At 42.2% G+C, this 20,294-nt stretch overlaps 2 protein-coding genes and 1 long non-coding RNA gene across 3 annotated transcripts; 1 reads left to right on the forward strand and 2 right to left on the reverse strand.

Moving 5' to 3' along the window:
- Positions 1-2,414: 2,414 nt before the first annotated feature.
- LOC130136860 (uncharacterized) lies at positions 2,415-2,781 on the forward strand. The gene is made up of 2 exons (XR_008815573.1): positions 2,415-2,476; positions 2,507-2,781. It is a non-coding gene; the product is annotated as an uncharacterized LOC130136860 (long non-coding RNA).
- LOC115684705 (B3 domain-containing transcription repressor VAL2) lies at positions 2,541-10,646 on the reverse strand. Its single transcript, XM_030609555.2, has 12 exons — positions 10,047-10,646; positions 9,769-9,850; positions 9,586-9,687; positions 8,549-9,195; positions 8,264-8,360; positions 7,966-8,140; positions 7,031-7,104; positions 6,531-6,953; positions 5,614-5,663; positions 4,311-4,424; positions 4,156-4,223; positions 2,541-3,629 (listed from the first exon to the last, which is right to left on the reverse strand). The coding sequence occupies exons 1-12, from the start codon at positions 10,160-10,162 to the stop codon at positions 2,809-2,811; spliced, it is 2,769 nt and encodes a 922-aa protein (XP_030465415.1). The 5' UTR covers positions 10,163-10,646; the 3' UTR covers positions 2,541-2,808.
- A 6,174-nt stretch (positions 10,647-16,820) lies between these two features.
- Positions 16,821-19,330, reverse strand: LOC115684712 (WAT1-related protein At1g43650). The gene is made up of 7 exons (XM_030609568.2): positions 19,092-19,330; positions 18,899-18,961; positions 18,641-18,757; positions 18,172-18,436; positions 17,754-17,912; positions 17,481-17,632; positions 16,821-17,359 (listed from the first exon to the last, which is right to left on the reverse strand). The coding sequence occupies exons 1-7, from the start codon at positions 19,328-19,330 to the stop codon at positions 17,215-17,217; spliced, it is 1,140 nt and encodes a 379-aa protein (XP_030465428.2). The 3' UTR covers positions 16,821-17,214.
- Between the last annotated feature and the right edge of the window lie 964 nt (positions 19,331-20,294).

Raw genomic sequence — 20,294 nt, forward strand, 5'->3', positions numbered from 1 at the left:
TTTTTTTCGGTACGCCAAATTTTTTTTTTCTTCGGGGTCGAATAGTACGCGAGTTAGTAGGCGCTATGATTGGTGCCTGACTTTTTTTTTGCGTTCTTTTTTTTCGAACTTTCGCGACACTGATTAATGCAAAAAAATTGAAAATAAATCCTCCAAAAGAGATTCTTCAGTAGCTACGTGCGATTGTAATTAGGGGACCTGAACCCAAAAACTCGATCGGTAAAAATTTATAGGTTCCAGATTTTAAGGTATGTAGAGCATGTTTCAGGTTCAAAAAATTAGAAAACCTATTTCGACGGGTAAATTCCGAATTCTTTGTAGGTAAACCCTGAAACCCGAAACCTTAAACAAATCTTTTTATTTTTTTTCTTTATCTATGTCTTCGCGTGATCCTGCAATGTTCCATAGCGCTAGATGATGAGTGTGTAATCTGGAATCACTAGTTTAAGTTTTCATTTTATGACTTGCTAATATTTCATATTTTTCGTGTCTCTAAATATAAATCGTTATTAGGAAATCATAATAGCAATTGATGATCATTAAATGTGATTCCGTACAGGTTTCACTTGAAACTGTTCACCTCTAATTGTAATTGCACGGTGTAAGGATGTAATTGAAAAGGGTCCAACTTCTTTCTTTCTAATTTCTTTTTAATAATCAATAATTTAGTGATGATGAGATTGCGAAGGAGGAGCATATATAGTCCCATTGGAGCTACTTATTTACACGAAGAATCTCAAGGCAAATCACGAAAGGACATAAATGTGTACATATTGCTTTTAGGAAAAATTGTTAAAAAAATAGGAGTCATAAACCTACTGTACAGCAGATAATTTAATTTTCAAACTTTTCGATTTTGGCCAAGTCAAGATTCGCCGTCCCATAATAGGACTAAGACCTTTCTAAGCAAATGTCCCCTAAGGCAAGTCAAGATTCTCAACTTTTCTTGTCGAGTCCCATCAATCGACACGTGCAGAAGAACCAATTCGGAAGCCGATTCGCAAGCTCTGCGCATGCGATCAGGGCGAGCGATCGTCGAAATCATCGTCGGACCGGGATTTTTCGCATTCTCGAAAAGTATTTTTACAGGACCAGCATGGTCACCCTAGCAATCAAGGGTTTGATTGTTTTGTAGATGGTGGCCGCGTCAGAGAGGATAATCTTCGATTTACTCTTGAAACGGGACCGTTCCAATCTATCTTTTTATAAATTTCCACCGACCTTTGACCGCGCACGAAAAAGGGGCTGCGACCCACGCCGATCCGGTGGCTCATCTACTTTTGCCATTCGTACAGAGGGAGGCGTGGCATTGAAGAAGCAGGATGCTCTTTTACGAGGAAGGATCCCATGGTGAGAGTCCACGGTATGCACACTACCCGGTCCCACCTTATAATATATATATATATATATAAATTGATTAATTTCAACTATTTTTTCTCTACATTCACGTGATGATGTAGACCGTGACGCTAATTTCTGTTTTTGTAAACCTAAAGTTTCGTAAAACTTTCGTTCTGAGATTTCTTTTTAGAGAAATCTCATCCCCATGTACGTGTTGACTTTGATAGTTCAACGACGCGACCCAGAAACAGCTCCTAACAAAACGTTTAGAGAAAAAGAAAAGATGGGTTCTTGACCAAGAGAAACTTGGACCGAGCACGATACTTCGCCAAGTCGGTGGTGGCTCTTGATATGAGCCGCCCAACATGCACAATTTACAACTCTTTATTTTTTTGGATTTAGCGGTGAAGTGATATTCGGACCGGTGCGCACTCCAACAAGTCCAGCTTCGCGGATTAATATGTGTGTATAATTGAGGTGAATCGTAAGACTTTACCGAATCGGTCTGTTTCTTTGGCCAAATTGATCTCGTTTCTGAAACGGAAATTCATACTCACGGTCACGAGGGCGGGCATCTTTGCAAATTATGGATGGAGTTTGTACCTTCTCTAAGATACGTACATAGCATTTGGATAGATGAAGCTTAACTGAAATCAGGCAGATGTGAGTTCCAAAAATATATGAAACTGAGAGTGCGCCAATACAATAGGATGCAAATTAGAATTTTCTCATGTCCGGGTGCATAGAGTGTATTGAGACAAATTCGAATGAAACTTGGGAGGAACTCAAAGATCATGAACGATTCCTTGAGGTCCGACCCCAAAATTTATCTGTCAAAGATCCTAGTCGAGTCACACGGTACTGCCGCATCGTCTAGAATTAAGCACTCCCATGTGGTTTTTGAATTAGGTATTGTTTTGTGGCCCGCATGACCGAGCCACCTGTCTTCCTCAGCTTCTAAATATTGTTTGACCGATGGAGCCAAGAATGCACCACGCATCTTTTGAAAGCTAGCCCTGCTCCTGCTTGAGACCATCCCTTATGGAGCAAGCTTGAGGATGCTACTGTCAAGCAGCAGTTGGTGTTTACTTGTTCAGGCAAAAAGGCTATTGATGCATGAGTAAATTTCAGGTGAGTCCAGAGAGAGAGAGAGAGAGAGAGAGAGAGAGAGAGAGAGAGAGAGAGAGAGGAAAGGCCAGTAACAAGAAAATTGGTAAATTTACATTACCCACGATGTCGATAAATTCCCTATTTTCCGCAGTATACGTATCCTTCTTCGAACGTGATGCCAGTTTTCTATGGAAACTAGATGCTTCTGCACTCTAGTTTTCGTAGTGCTGATTATTATGAAGCACGGAAACAAACGAGTAGCAGAAAAACACTCATTTGCTAGATGCGTGTAATCTAACGAACATTCACATACCAGGAAAAAAAGAAAAAGCTAAAGAGGAGATCTGGGGGACTTCCCTAAGGGTCGCCTTCGCCCTGATCTGGAGCGGAGTTTTTTTCATCCGCACCATCCTTTTCCGGGGCCATCTCTTGAATCTCTGAATCAACGCAGTGATCCTCCGAATGTTGTCCCTCATTGTCTGTGGTGGCACCTTGGAGTTGCACGTGATCTGCTGGACTTGCTTGCTGCTCGGACACCAAACTCATGAGACCATTCTGCTTCAAATAAGTCTCTAACGGCTGGCTAGCCACCCGAAGAAGATTCATCATACTTGTTTGGCTCGAGCCCAATTTAAGATCTTCGTTACGGTCTGGTTGGCAATTGAGATCAAGTTGGCAATTCAAGTTTATCTGTCCTTTGCCAGTTTCAGCGAATGTGTTGGCCGAGTTGGTTGTTTGGCTCTGGGACTCCAACTCATTTCCAATCCTGGATTCATTTTCTGAAGGATTGTGATGTGAAGATCGATGAGTAGAGGTACTATCAACTTCAATCTCATCCTTAGAGCCCCACACCTGTTTTCTCTGGGCAATCTCTGCTTCACGCTCTGATTGGCGCTTCTTCTTGCGCATCATTAGGGTTTTGAACCGGCGCTTAACGGTCATGCACACATTGCAATTGCACGTCGGCTTGTGCTTGCCCTTCCCACTGGGGGGTTGGATACAAACGATGCAAGAGCAACCAGGACGGTGCCTTGGGTGCTTTGTAGTCGTTGCAACTGATGTTGTACCTGGGTCACCATCATCTCCAACAATCGCGGCGTTGGCCAAGGCATCTAGACCAGATGACTCGTGCTCCAGGGTCGGCCTGAAGGTTGACGCTAGTTTTCTTTTCTTGAATTCTGCAAGCGTGGATGGGATGAGATATAAAAGATGCAATGTCCACATTAGCACACAAGCCCCTCAATGTTAGATATAGCAACCCACAAAATTATCGCGGAATTGTGGACAAGGATTTCCTCACACTCTTGACAAATATAATTTTGGCAAGGGAGAAACTTTACATTCCCTGGATGATACAGACTCTATCACAAGGGTATATTTGACATGCCGCCATTTTCCTACTTGTAGTAGAAGAAACTCAAGGAAGGGTAATGAGAATTCAATGAGCTATGCTGGTTTTCATGTGGCAATAAGTAGCGGGAGGATAAACATAATAGACATCCAAGTCTGTTATATAACTACCAATATAACCTTGCAGATACTCTTGCTCACATTCTTAATCGTAAGTGGGTTTAACTAGGGTGTTCTGCGCAATAATCCTGCCAGAAGGACAAAAGTGCTTTTCATTTAGACTTATTTTTTGTCTCTCATCAAAAGAAAGGAGGAATGGAGTGTAAGCAGACACTGCATGCATCATTTTCATACCCTTGGTCAGTCTCAGAAGATTTTCCAGATCTCTGGGGGTCAATCCATCTGGTACAGAACATGAACGCCTATAGCAGATAATACAAAAGTATTAGGTCCATAAGTTGATTCATCACTTGCATCAAGCACCATATGTTAGCAAAGTGATTGCTGACCTGCTTTGGTCCCAGGCATTGTCTGCACAGGTCCACCTAGGAGGAAGAAGAACATCAACTGGCAACCTTCTCCATTTACCACAGCTATCGCATTGAACCCATTGCTCTTGTCCCCTGCATATGAACGAAATTGAAATTAGAAGCATCAAGTCAATTATATATCAACTCCAGGAAAAAGATAGAAGAATGATAAAGTGGCCAAAATGAAGAATTATTATAGCTTGGCATCTGACAAAAATGGGAGAATGATGAAGCAAATCACAGTTTCTTCTTCTAGCACAGTAGCCTTTCTGGTAATCTTGACAGCTCATTTCAGCATGTCAAAGCGAAATTCATTGAAAATAATGGTGTGTCCAAATCCAATCCTTAAACCTATTATGCAGAGCTCTGAAGAGGTTCAGTGAACATCAATGGGATATAAATCGTATCACTTTGATACACTTCTACGGAACATATAGATCTATTCCAGAATCAATGTCCACTTTCATCCTCAAAGGGATGCTACACTTTCTTTCTTCTTCTTCTATTTCGCTACTCCTGGAAGTTTACAAGCATAGATACGATATGAATAATAGAAGTAAGGTTACCCTAAAGTAAAATGTTGAGTATGTCGTAAATGCTGTTTCAGGCATTTGACCTAAATTGAGTTTTGATACTTGCATTGAAATTTGTGTCGACCTGACTTGAGAAAAAAATGGAGGTTTAGTGTTGATAGAGGAGGGCTTGGGCTTAACCCAACACTAATCCTCGGCAGGGCTGCCACCCAGCACCCCCCACGGTATGGAGCAGTATAAAAATTGTTTTTCCCAAGTAATTAGGTTTTAAGTAGAGATAGAAAGAGTCTTAAGTTTCTCCTAGCCACCTTTTGTAATCCTTGAATTTCCATAGTGGGTTTTGCTTCTCCTCTCATCATGGTTTTTCCCGCAAGCTTTTTTCACGTAAATCTGTGTGTTGTTTTATTTTTCTCAGTTTTAATTCCGTTGTAGTTTTCGCATTGGTCATAACAGTAAATAAGGTATGTGTAAAATTAAACAGCTTTACAGATTCAATGTACAAGTGATAAGTTTGTCTCGCAAACAATGAGACGAAAAAACCTTATAATAGCTAGCAAAACACATTGTCTTGGAAGACCTTCTAAACGATGTCAATTGTTCTGGAAACAGGTGCTTTCATTAGTCTTTTTACATGCCAAAATTCCAACACTCACAATTCTCATCACATTGGTATTGCTCCCCAATTTCGATAATATGCATGTAGGAACTCAAAATGTCGACATGCAGATTGGAAAATAGAACTAACTTACCCAGTGGAGCGAAGTATAAAAATACTGCTTTTCCCAAAAACTGGAGGTTCCTGTAAATGTACCATATGTGATACTTTAGATAATGTAGACTATATCTTTCTAGAACGGGGTGAAATCTGGGACCAGAAATTGTCAGCAGTTCCGTATCATTTCCCAAGCCATTCGTAAAAGCATATTTGACCACATAGTACAGACTTGAAAAAAAAAACTTACAAACATAATGATTGTAAAGACACATATACTGTATGTATACACTATATTCTTTGCATGAGAGTATGTTGTAGTTTCAAAGAAGCCACAATAAAATCACTTTCCCCCTTCTAAATTTGTTGATATGTCCGACGGCCTGATCCCAAGTAATTTCCATAAGCAACTTCTTATGCAAACTATTTATCCTATCAGCAGTACTACCTTCTCCAGATAAGATGGATTTACAGTTATTTGGGTACTAATTGGCTCACAAAAATACTTTGAGCAGATACAAACTTAAATCACTGATTAGCGAGCAGTACCATTTCTAGCCAGTCCACATGCTCATGGATATTGCCCATCAGACAAATTCCTGAACGTTTAAGTATGGAGCTGATAGTATAACACCACGCAAGCATTTCATCACCAGATGGAGTTGTCTACATGGACCCAACAATCACCTGAAAAATTCTCACTCGCTCTACCGAACCCAATCAAAAGACTAAACACTGATTAATAAGCAGTGCTGTTTTGTCCACCAGCGGCTATCAAGCAATTCAGTTATCTATCATAGAGTTAGACTGTCATATTCCCAAAGAAGCTAACAGTATAACATCACAATCATTTCACATTGACCGAATATTTTAAACAAAAAAATCTTAACTGCTCTACCAGAACCAACAAAGAGGTCTATAAAAGAATAGAAAGTTTCGAAACAAAAAACTCACGTCATACTCTTCAAACTCATGATCTTCAACTGTGACGATGCTTGGGTTAACACTTGGGGGTGGCCGAAGCAAATCCTGGAGTTCTTCCCATGTCATTTTCAGCTCAAGAGCATCTTGACTGTCAATCAACAGCCTTTTACTTTTGGACCCAATGTTGCGTGCTTTTTTCCTCTCTTGGGCTGACATTCCCGGAAGCAAGAAGGCATCCCTAGGGAGTCCATGTTTCTCAGAGCCTTGCCAACTTATATCACCACTAGCTGAACTCCAATGCTTGGATAGTGCATTTAGTTGGGGATCTGTGCTTCCTTTAAATGAATGAAGGAGACTCGAATACCCACTTATCATAGGTAGGTTTTCAAAACCACCAGAAATCAGAGCTTCACTTGAATGGTTACCGTTAGAAATGGCAGCTAGTTGGCTGTCCTGCTTACAAGTACAAATAGCTATTTATGCAGCGATCTGCTAGCAAGCAACTTGATAGTGGTTAATGAGAAATGTACCTGCATCATAGAGGTCGATGCTTTCCGGAACCCCATTACAAGTTTCCCTTCAGGGTCCATGCGGCTAAAAGTTACTGCATCATAACATAGCAAGCATTAACAACCTTCCGACGGTAACCAAAGAAGAGACCATTCCAAGCAGCATATATAGGAACTTTGTAGAAAAATTTGTGCAAAAACAAGTCCCTTGTAAGTGCAGAACTCTTCGAAGTACTAATAGAATCGAAATGAACACAATTATAAGTAAATTAGATGACTCGGAAGCTCCAAAAACCATAAGATCAAGCATTGGACCCAAAAGTACCCAAACTTTCTTAGAATGGAAGTTCTTCCTTTAGAATGAACTATGGCCCTCAATTTGTGCTCTAAACTATCTGAAGTACTAATAGAATCAAAATGAACACTATTATTAGTAAATTAGATGATTTGGAAGCTCTACAAACAACAAGATTATGCATTTGACTCATGAGCAGCCAAACTTTCTTAGAATGAGAAGTTCTTCCTTTAGAATGAACTATGGCCCTTGACTTGTGGTCTAAACTCTCCAATCCGTTCCATCACAAAAACAAGACATTTTATATTCGTCATATCCAAGGCATTATTTCCAAAGTTGCAGGTGGTGTTCTCTGACTGCTACATTCCAGGAACATTCTGATGATGCTCTGTATTAGCAGAAAAAACTCCCTTCACAGTACAGTGAAGAGGAAAACCATATTTCTGGGAGCGCATGCAAACACGAAGAGACAAGAAACGGCATGCAAAGTACATTAAAAATGGGTACCATCCAGATTTGACCAAAGCCACACTATTATTAGCTGTTATGCAATCCCTGGTGAATTAGTGCAAATTGGGATTAACATTATATTAAGTACTCAACGTAGGAGAATAATGTCAGACATGTCATTGCACAAATGATAGCAAATACTAGAAGATACCGGTGTCTCCAGCTTGTAACTGCATAGATTGTATACAAGGAGTTACACCCTCCAACACGTACATCCTGCTGTTATTATTGGGCCAAAATCTGAACTGAAACACCCACTCCTTTCCCTTTACATCTTGAATCCGTAGAGGAAGGCCCTCTGGTTGAGAAATAGGTGGAAAATAAGCCTGAAAGGTTATCAGATGATTTATTGCTGGTGCAGAACATAATATGACAATCAATTAACCTTCGGATCCAGCAATGGAATCCAAAGAATCTAAATATAAGAAAGAACAAATGAAGGAGCTTACTTCAGCACAAGCTTTTGGCAATACTAAACGGCCAATTCGACCTGCGTCACTAGCACTCAGAACCTTTTCAAACAGCGGCACAATTGTGGAATTTGAACTTAGACAATAGCAAAGTCAAGGAAACAAAATTGAGAAAGCATGAAACGTAGTGCTGTGTTCAAAGGAAAAACAGAAAACTAGTCAACATGACTCTCCAATCCAATGTGTCTGTCCAATCATGTTTGTGTGTAGCCAGGTAAATGGAAAATGTGCAGTAGAAGAGGAGGAAACTTCACTCAAGGATACTCTCCAGATATTTGTTGTAACTCCTGGTCGGTAATCCGAGGCCAATAACGAGGAAGCAATTGATTCCTCCCACGACCTTCAGCAGGCGGCCTTGCAACTCGTATCTGAGAAACAACACCAGCATTTGCCTCATATCCACTTGCAAGGGCCGGCTTAGGTGGCTTATGCAAAACATGGCGAGATTTTGGTCCGTGCGGTGATAGTGACGGTGTTGTACTGTGGTCCCTAAAAGATGGATATGATTTTCCTAAAGGGACACCGATAGTCATCCTGAGGTCTGTCCGCGCATGGGGATCATCAAACTCTTTTGCTACTATATTTGCTTTTAAAATGTCCGGTTGGGAAACATGAGTTGCACCATTGGATGCTTTACTTGCTAGCAGATAACATGAGCCGCCCATTTCTCCTGCAGAAGGCGTAATGATAACTCCTTCCCTGTTCGTTGGTTCAAGTGATCTGTTTGTGTCATTGTACTGAGTCAGAAGCGACTGCCCCAGGCCAGAATCATCTGTACTGCTCCCCAATCGAATCAGCTTCAGTTTATCAACATCATCACTATCAAAATGGTTGTCTGTGGTACTAGATTGCAGTTCACCAGTACGAACACTAATCGTGCCAAACTCATTAGGCCTCTCATCACTTGTGATCTGCGAGCACAAATTCCAGAAGTAACATTAGAGTTGCGAATGAAGTAAAAGTGTCTAACCCATCCTACATGTTTTGTTTTGAAATACCATGCGACATGTTAAAGAGTTCTCTGGCTTCACAAGGCATCATTGCTTCGCTAATCACAGTTTCGTCAACCCTACCAATTCCTAGTCATCCTTGGGGTCCCAAAATCAATATAAGCATCAAAAAGCATCATATGAGCTATCACTGGAGTACAAACTTTCTAACAAGGAGTGCACCGTTTAGAGATTTAATAAAGAAGCCCATGGTGCGTGATGCAAAATAAGCATCAAGAGTACAAAAAGGGAAGAAACTTTTGGGAACTCAGGAAAAATATATACAGATATAGAGTGAGAATTATATCTTACTGGGAGAAGTCCTGAACTTTTCGCGCAGGTCGCGCAGTTCACCCCGCCACAATCGAGCAGCTCCAGCAGCACCCTCGAAGCAATGCATCCGCAATGCAAGCGCTGCCAGTTCATATCCAAACCAAATCATCACAAACAGATTACGCAGGCTCTCAGCCGCGCCCTCAAAGACTGACTGCTCACCTTGCCGCAAGAAGCGCACTCCCTCCATCCAGAGTCCTTCGAGTGGAAAACATCACAAAATGTGGATTGTTCATATGCCGACCTGGAAGCAGTCCAATTCGACATTAGCAACTACTATTAAGCATCCAAAGCACCTCTCTGCTCATTACTTGGATTAGATAAACATTCGAAATCAACATCATATGAAAACCAGGGTAACCGCTATGAAGGACCCATAGAACTGAGAAAATCGAAAGTCAAACCGACGGGCGAAACAGGGGGGTAAGGGCAAGAGTTACCCGCACTTATCGCAGAGAGTGGCGAGTTGACCAGATCGGAGAGGCCAACCTCTCTTCCACTCGGTCGAACCCGTCTCCACGCACAGCGCATTCATGCACTTCCGCGACGACCCCATCCTCCGACATCAAAGAGCCCCGACCGCGCGCGATTCTCGCTAGAATTTCAACCCCAGCCGAAACCCTAAGCGACCTCCTCCTGGAGCTCAAACCCCCTGTCAACGGGGTCAAACCACCGCGGCGGCGGCGGCGAAAGGAAGGGACGGGCGAGAACCGACCTCGGTCCGACTCAATGCCTCCGCGAACAAAGCCGGCACGAGCGAGAATCCGAGAAAACTATTCGGCAGCCGCGAAAGGTTGCCCGCCGGTTCGGTTCGGTTCGGTTCGGTTCGGTTCAGTTCAGTTCAGTCGCCGTCGGGCGCTCTCGAGCTTCGCCGAGCTGATCCAGCACGGCGCCCGCGATTCACCGGAGGAAGCGGGGGCGGGGGAGGGGGCCGGAGCGGAGGCGGCCGGAGAGATGGAATCGCCGGCGGCGGCGGCGGCGAGGGAGAGGGGGGAGGAAGGAGGCGAGGGCGAGGGCGAGTGCGCGCGCCATGCAGACGCGAGAAGGGGAAGGGGTAAAATAGAGCCTGGGAAACGCTTCGGGTTGATGATGCTTCAAGTCTCCGCCACCTCAGTCTCTCTCTGTTCCTGTCATCCCTCTGTGCGTGCGTCTCTCTCTCTCTCTCTCTCTCTCACTACCCACTTTTTTCCCTCTCTCTTTTTCTTAATTTCGACAGAACACGTAAAATTCTTTTTCTTTTTTTTTTAAAAAGATTTCTTGAAACGCTTAGATAAAATTCATTAAATGTTATTAATGATGTGTTCGTTTCGTGAAAAATAAGTGATTTAGAAAACATTTTCTAAAAAATAGTAGCTTGTATCACTTACAAAAAGAAACGAGTAGAAATTTTTTTCATTATTCACGAAAATATTTAGGCATAGGTTGATATCGATGATAAAAATTATTTTTCTTTAACTAATTTTTCTAAGCGATATAAGCAATCATTTTTTTCGAAAAATATTTTATAAATCACTCATTTTCTGCGAAATGGACGCACCTAATGTTAAAAAAGATTTTCTCATGGACATATGTAATCGCACTTATTCATTATATGTTTCTTGTTATTCTGGAGGCGCTTAAAAAGAAATTTCTCTAGTCAAAGTTTTCGGTGGGAAAGTGCTCAGAAAAGACATAATGTTATTTTAAATGAAACTTGATTAAGCAAGGATGAGCTATTCATTAGTTAAATATATATATTTTATCAGTTCAAACGACTCATGATTCCAACACAACGTTAAGGGTTTTTTTTTTTTCTTTTAGTTAGTGATGAAAATGATGCTTAGTTGAGAGGAACCGGCACAATTCCAATAATTTGTTTAGGAAAAAGGGAGTGGCTTATAAGAAAAGGTTTTAATTGCACTTTTTGAATGCACGAATTACGTAAAATTAATGCTACGATAATCACATAGTTTTTTCATGAAAGATGTTTTACAGGTATCTCGAAATCACTCGATAACAAAACTCCGAAAGACATCATCATAATAACCAACAAAATGCCGCAGAAGCGAGCCATTTTAAGCCTTCTTCGGCTCTGCTCATTGGAATGGTCTCCTTTTGTAAAACGAGAGAGTTGATTTTGATCCCCCGACATGCGAAATAAACATTAGAATTACTTGCTGGCGACCCCCCCTGAAAAAATAATATATACGTTTCCTGAATATCTCCGAAAAATGAAGAATCTTTTCTAAAAAAAAGAGAGAAGAGAAAAAAAAAGGGAAGCGTGGGTGGAAATGGGGGAATAGGAAATACGGCGGCATTGACAACACCGAAAAGTGCGCCACTTCCAACGCTTTTCTATCCTCCCCCCTCCCCGAATGTCACGTTCGCATGCACTCAGATTACCGGAGCCGAGTTCCCGGAAATGCCCTCGCTCGCCGACCTCAATTGCGAGCCCCGCCACCGTAACCGCCACGCGACGTCGTCTCGGTGCCCCCCGACATTCCGTCCCGTTCCGTCCTGTCGCCGTCCAACGGGAATTCTTTTCGGCGACTCAAGGGAAAACGCGTCGATTAAAACTCGGCAATCATTACGTGGTTGACGAGGCTCGTTGGCTGGTTGTACGATAATGGAATTTCGCGATCCCCATGATGTTCACATTTTTTTTATTTTATTATTATTATTAATAACTGGGTTTATTATATTGATTTTTTTGGGGGGGGGGGGGGGGGGATGAATGAGGCAAACTGTTGCCAATTATGACGTCAGGGTGATGTATGTTTGGTGGCCTCCGAGTGCGGGGATACCAACCACGACGAATGAGATATGCCAACCTCCTCGAAGATTTTAGAGGATAAAAAAAAACACACACACATCGCGATCGTGAGCCCACGATTTTACTCTGCGAATCGGATGAGATGTTGATTTCCAACTTGAACGCCAAGCCCCGTAGACAAGGAGCCGGGATAAGCAAGACGGACTGATTGAATAGGGAATCGTCCGGATCATATCGAATCGATCGATTTTGGGCGATTCTGAGGGGTGCCAATTCCGATTCCCAATTTTAAGGTGGAAGCCGGACCGGATATATATTTGTTAATTTCTTTACTAACCGGAAAAATATAAAACTAAACCTTAAGATATTCTCTCGGCTCATGCAACACGACACGCCTCGCTGAGCTCGCTCGACCTTCTTCACTCTTCGATCATTGCCTCTTGGCTCTAATAGATTGTGAGCTCGAGGTCGTGCCTCGCCGCCTCCGCCTCTTTCCCTCTCGTCCCTTTCGCTCTACTCTCAGACCGGTGGCGTGGTGTGGGAGCATTGAGGAGAGATTTGAAGGCCCAAGCTCAAGCGATACTTGATTCTTGATCAGCGAGATGAAATGGGGGGAGAGGCCAGGGTTTGCTTCTTTGGTTTGCTGATCATGGAGGACTTGGACTTGGTCTTGTTGTACGTATACGTGTGTTTGTAAGTGCAAAATAAAGTAAAATTGTTCGACAAACCTGAAATGAGTGATCTGAATTCGACGATTGATCCGAACCCAACGAATTGACGTTGTGTCCTTAAGACAATTTATCCCCTCTACCGGTACCCAAAGGTTGTTGAACAATTGCCTCTCAGGATAGAACGGATCGCATTTCCTATGAAGCGGTACTTCTTCAAAGGAAACCTTCGAATGCAACTTCGCAGAATAATCGCACAAAAAATGACAATGATGAAGAATAAGAATGTAGCAGAATGCCGCGCAAAAAATGAAAATGCCGAGAGACAACACCGAAAATGTTCAGTTCGGTTCAGTCATAATAATAATGAAGAGTCACAAGACTTCGTTTGGTTATAAACAACGAAGAGTCACAATGAACCGAAATGTTTCGTTAGACTAATGAGCAATTACGAACAATTATGTCTGTCCGAAAAAAAGAAGTCTGATGAGCAATTACGAACAATTATGTCTGTCTGAAAAAGAAGTTGCGGAATACAACGTGTCTGTTCGGTGAAAAATCGACACACATCTTCTATCACCTCTTCTATCCTATGTGGAACACTTTCATCTACACACTTCTCATTCAATTTTATAGGATTTAGATGCCAAAATCCCAACAGGTCTTCCAGGAGCAGGGCAGTTCTTGGGACACATCTCTTCGTGATCATCACTCTCTCTCTCTCTCTCTCTCTCTCTCTCTCTCTCTCTCTCTAGGTTTGCTGGAAATGAATGAGCCAGACAATTGGATTATGAACTCCGATTATTCCTCCATTTCCGTATCATGACCGGTTCTATTGGATCGCCAGGGTGCCGAACCGAATCGGTGTTCGGTCCCTAGTTCCAAAAACTGGGAATCGGTCCCACTAGTTCGATGAAGGGTTCTTAAGTGAGATATGATCGGATTGAGAACCGGTCACCTCTAAGTAAGGAGGTTCGAATTTGATCAAACGAGATGCCGTGTGCTTCATCTTTGGACAGATCTTGGCCTCTCTTCGTTGGCAAATCGATTGCATGGAGCAAGGATGGGGCTCTAGCGTTTGGTCTCCAAATTTGTGCTTTTCGGGATAAGCCGGGCCTTGCACGACGGACATGGTTCATTCACGGAACGTGTTCTACAAAATGCCATGAACTTGAAATGTGACATGGCATAGTAGCATGCGTAGCTCGTACGGTGGCAGGAACGGCACGTTTCCATTATAAGCCAATCATTTGGCACCTTCAAAGAAGTTTTGCAAGCTCCTAATAAAAGTTACTAGAGCAGTGAAATGCTCGATGGCAATGCGACAACTCGCGTTCGAATCACGACATTAACCCTCCTCACGGGCTATGACTATTGTCCCTCAAACTTTCAATTAAGATTAATGATATTTTATCTTCTGTTGATTATTAGCACATGGGATTCTTACCTTTAATAAAGCTAATTCACTTGTAAAATCAACCTCATTTTTACAAAACAAAACAAACCATAAGTACCATCCCCTACATTTAGCAGTAACCATAGCTGTGCATGACTGTAACCAGACAAGTCATAATTTAGGACCATCGACATTATTGATGAGTATTCTATAGCACTCTCGCTTCTTCGAATCTTGAATTCACACTCCTATGCTTCGTGAAAAATTAATAATTTGGATAAAAAATTTCCCAATTAAATTATTTATTTCCTTGGAAAAATAAAGTAGCGGGAAATGTTATGATTCTCAACTCAAATGCTCGAGGCTGTATTTAATAACGAAAATAATTTTCAGCAACTTATTATTTTTTCTCAAGAAAGAGAGGATTAAAGTTAGGGAGATATTTTCCGAATTATCGATATTTCACGAAACAAACAGAGCCCGGTTTTTAATTATTCTTTCTGCCGGTCACAACGCTCGTGCTCTACTTCTTGTGTTTAATAAAATTTTTCTTTTTGGTCGAAGAATGAAATGTAATTAGAAGGCTTGGTATTACAAGGAGGGAAAAAAGCTTCGAAAAGAAAAAGAAAAAAGTCCAAATTGTTGCGCAGAAAATCTCGGGGCCTCGATACATTTGTAGTTTCTGAAGTGGGCTTGGGCTAATTATTAGGTACTGGGCTTGATCCCATAACATGTTCTTAACATTTGCAAAGGCCCAGAAAAGTGATTCCCAAACCCCAAAAAAAGAGAAAAAAGAAAAAAATCTTCCGGGAGTATATTATTTTCCGGGGGCCGACAATGCTTGACACGACCGGTTTGCGTACGAACACGACATGAGATTAAACACGAATCACGTAGAGCAAACCAGAATATGACCGCGCGGCGTGCCTAATTTTATATGTTCAACATGAATTTATATATTTTCCTTGTAATTTAATTATTTGGCATGTAGATGGAGATAAAGGTGTGCGATGATATGCTGGATGGGAATTGAAATTTTTGGATATTTTCGGAGAATTTTATAAGAAGATGTAATCTTTGAATTTGGGCAGTCAAACCTCCTATAGCCTTCGACGGGGAAGATAGTGTTTTGTGGTAGGATATTGAAAGCGGGTCTTTCTCAGTTAAATCAGAGTGTGAGGTAATCAATGGGGTAGGTAATTAAGAACTTGATATCATATGGTCCATTATTTGGAAGTGGAGGGGGCCTTAACACATTTGAACTTTCCTTTGCTGGCCGCTCATAAGCGACTATTGACTAATGAGCTGAAGATGTCTCGCATCTTCGGAGGAAACCTATATTGCTTTAGATGTGAGTCTTTTTGTGGAAACAACATAACATGGTGTAAAGGATGGTCCAATTGTTCGAATGAAATGGCTTGAGTTTGTCCCATGACAATAATTTGGAAGAATTCTTCTCAATGAGTTTGTCTCGATGGTTGAATTCAAATCTTACTGGTAAAGGACGATCGAATTTTCATCACGATTGGAGCATAATTTTTTCTGTGACTGTATGGTTTTTTTGCCATGGAGAAACAAGTCACTTTTCAAGGACAATTTTGTGTTTCCTTTGAATCCAATTCGAGTAATTTGGTCACATGCCAGGGAAATCATCAATGCTTCGTATGTTAATAACTTGACGTTAAATGGATTATGCACTTCTCTAATTTTGGTTACTTGGGATCCTCCACCTTCAGGGTGGATTAAACTGAATATTGATGGGGTTTCGAAAGGCAACCTAAGAGTTGTAGGTGTAGGGGGATTATTCAGAAACAAAGGGGGCAATTGGCTTGGTGATTTTTATCACTTCTATTGGAAGAGGGGCTCAATTTAGTAAAACAACTTGGTTTTCATAATATCATAATTGAAATTGACTCTAAAACCATCACCGATCTTATTAGTCTAGAGTTTATGGTTGAATATTAATCCTGCTTTGGCTAAAGATAGCAGAAGAATGTCGAGCTATCACTTTAAGTTTAAAGTGCAATATAACTTTCGAGAAGGAAATCGTTTTGTTAATTGGCTTATAAATGTCGGAATCGACAAGTGTTTGGATACTAATTTCTTTTCACTGCCTCCTCGAGAGTTATTTTAGGGAGACAAATTAGGGATAATGAAGTCTCGATCTTAACTTCTCGTATACGATTTTATCCCTTTTTCAAACTAATTAATTATTTGACATGTGAAAACAAAATGAAAATATTTTAAATCAACTCAGATTGGCACGAACAATATGATTACGACATGCCAGCACGAGTCGTCTATTCCAACGCCAATCACCCCGTGTCAATCTGAAATAAAAATTCGAAAGCTCATAATACTCGATCCGATAATTGGCTTCCTCGACCAAAAAATAGTGAAGTTCAAAACCTGAGAATGGATGTAAATGACATTTATAATCATTGACATCATTTGTCATCTTGACATGATATATACAACGAACCAAGGCAACATTCTCTAGTGGAACCATCCGCATTCCCATGCACGTATCTACATATTGTTAGCAAACCTGAAAAGAAATAAACAAAAAAATATATCGAAAACACACGCATACTAATTTGGGCATCGGCGACCTTGTTGCATGTATCGGGTGCATATAGACGGTACTCGTCCCGCGTTATTGATTTTGGTCGATCGATCCTTTGTATTCAACAGCACCTTTCGAATTCGATGATTCAGATGGATTCGGATCATGATGGTCGAGTTCGTGCCCTAATTTGTGGATCGACGGGGCAATTTATAGTCCTACGATGTCAGACGGCCATACAGTCCGACGTGGCCTCCTCTTTTGTTTCTGGTCGTGGGTCATCCTTCGCTTCCTTGCTGTTTCCATCTTCTTTGATCTTTCCCCACAACACAAAGTAGAGCCCACCCACCATCAACATTGCCCCAACCAAACTGCACCCACCAAATTGACAAAATAAAATAGAAAAACTAGAAAATTGTGGGTTCGTTAGGAAAGATAATAAAAATAGTAAGAAATGTCATTTTCTCTAAACAAATAAGCAGTGGTGCAAACCTTCCACAGAAGAGAGTTTCTTTCCACAAGAATGCCGAGAAGAAGGCGGCGATGACGAGCGCGATCGGAGTGAACATCGCCGTGAAAACCGGGCCTTTCTTCTCTATGGCCCAAACTTGAAGCCAGTACGAGATCGCCGTCACGATCACTCCCTGCCATTCCCAATTTGACACGTCACTTTTGGGTATAAATTTGGTAAAAACGAGGTTTCGTATCCCTAAACATATTTCTATCTTGGGCGAATCTCAATGATCATCAGTGAGGGAACTGTACACAGTAGACAACAGAGAGAAGCTGCATGTCCCATCCGAGCTTCCATGCCGTTGGATCTCTCTCCGTGGCAATGGCCCAAAAGGCTGACTGCATGCAGCTGAAGAAGCACTGAAGAGTGGTTAGCCGCAATTTGGCTGGATATTGCTTGATGATCGGACCCTGTAAAGGCAATTGTAATGTTAAAGCATATGTGAATGCAATCAAGTTTCGAAGACGAAAACTAATCACCTTGCAAGAATTATGTAAATTTGTGAAATTGTAATGAGATTTATCTACTTAGAGCTGAGTGTGATCTCTAATGGTGGTTAGTGTAGTCAACTTAATTCTAAACTGCTCCCTGTTTGAAAAATGCTGACTTAGTGCTAACTTGCAAAGGTATTGAGTCATATGGAGAGAGAGAGAGAGAGAGAGAGGGGACCTGCAAAATCAACCACAAGGACCAGAGGGTGTTGGCGGAGAGCATGATGAGAGACCCCTTGATCCACTCTCTGGAGCTCGAGTGGTTGCCGATGCCCGTGGAGCCGGACGGCGGCGACTGCCTCGCATGTCCTGAAGAAGACCAGTTGATCAAGTTCACGGGCGGGCCCTTCACGAACGCGTACACCAAAGCCCCTGAAACCCCCATCACCGATCCCACCACTTTTGCCCTCCCATGCCACTTTCCCACACTAATGCCCTCCATCCTAACAAATACAAAAGAACAGACAGATATTTCAAATCGTTTTCATCTTTGGATCCGTTGATATCTGCTTTCCTAGCCGTGTCGAATCATGTTAATTCGTGTAAGAAGTCACTTCTCCGCCCCAGCGCCGCAATGCCGTCGCGACAAATAGAGCATATATACGTGCTAATTTTCCCTTTTCTTTTACGTAAGAGAAAGAAATTACCTTAAGAAAACGGCCATGATAAGAGTAATGGCCGGAATGGTGTTGGTTGTGGCGGCCGCGAAAGTTGCGGATGTGTAGTTGATTGCCACGCAGTAGAGATTTAAACTTAGTGTGAGCCTGGAATTCCGAAGTCAAAAATAACTAACGCATGACATTGATGCTAATAAATCAGACATAATCATGAAAGCTCCAGCATCCAACTAGTCGTTGAAAGTGAGAGCCAAAAAAGCCTCGGAACTTATGAGCATGCATGAATACCCGAAGAAGGCGACCAAGAAGATCTTGAAGAGTAAGCCGTACGTGAGAGTCGCCGACTCCTTCCTATAAGTTTGATTAAATTAGATGATAAGAAAACCCTTTTTTTAATGAGCGCAACGTGGTCGTAACGAAATAGAGAGAGAAACAATTCAAGATGAAATTAAGCAGAAACTGCTCGGTTAAATAGAGAGACCTCTCGAGGAAGAAGGCGAAGGGAGAGATAGCGATGAAGGCGAGAGCTTGCCGGAACACGACGAAGACGAAAGGGTTCATGCCCTTGGCAATGGCCGCCTTGGAGAACAAGGCCATGCCTGCATAGACACACTGCACAGACACCATTGCGATGTAAGGCTTGTGGCTCCCCATTTTCTCAAGTTTTGAAGAAGCTAAGGTATATCTATAAATGTGTGGTGACTGTAAGCCGAGTGACATGAACGTGCATTTATATATAAAGAGGGAGGGGGGGGGGTGTTGGGGGGTGGGGGGTGGTGGGTTTGGGGATCGATACATGAAATCCTGGTACAAGGTGAAAGGTGTGTCTCAACTAACAGGAGCATTTGGTGATGTAAGGTGTCCCTATCTTGCGTCTTGTATTGGCAAAGCGGCAGCACTTGGGTCAGTGCTCGTTGCGGGGAAGGCTACTAGTGTTGCCCATTCATTGGACAGGTTGGGTCGGGCTCCAAAGATTCTCAATATGTTATCGGTTTGGACTATCCAGTAGTCTGAGCACGTACACAATGCTGACTCGTGCACGAGTAATTGTGGGAGAAAATCGATTTGTACAGACAGGAAAAAGCCGGTTACGATTCTCTCGTGTTTTACATCATATACGTGGATCATAGGAAAAGTGTCAAAAAAGTCTTAAACCTTTGGCATTGTTGCCAATTTAGTCCTAAACTTTTTTTGGGTACTAATTCAGCCCTAAACCTTTTGCATTATTGTCAATTTAGTCCTAAACCTTTTTTTGGTGCCAATTCAGCTCTAAACCTTTTGTATTGATGCTAATTCAGTCCTAAACATTTTGTCTTTGTGCCAATTCAGTCCTTCCGATCAATTTTAGCCGGATTTTGCGGCGCTTACGTGGATAAATTTTAATAATATTTTAATAATTTTAAATAATTTTTCTTTTTTTTTTCCCCTCCTCTCCCTCCTTCCTCCAACCGGTCGCCAAACCGGCAACCGGCGAGGCTGGACCTCGCCAGATCTGGAGAGGTCGTGCCTCGCCCATTCGCCGGTAAGGCTAGACCTCGCCAGATCCTGCCAGCCGTTGGCGAGGCTCGAGCCTTCGCCAAATCCGACAAGGCTCGAGCCTTGCCCTCCCAGCGCGAGGCCACCCTCGTGGCCATCCGGCAAGGGCCAACCTCGCCAGTGGCCGACGACTGGCTGGAGGAAGAAG

This window comes from Syzygium oleosum, unplaced genomic scaffold (assembly GCF_021117445.2).
Source record: "Syzygium oleosum isolate NSW1041296 unplaced genomic scaffold, Sole_v2.1 Sole_v2.02, whole genome shotgun sequence".
NCBI lineage: Eukaryota > Viridiplantae > Streptophyta > Magnoliopsida > Myrtales > Myrtaceae > Syzygium > Syzygium oleosum.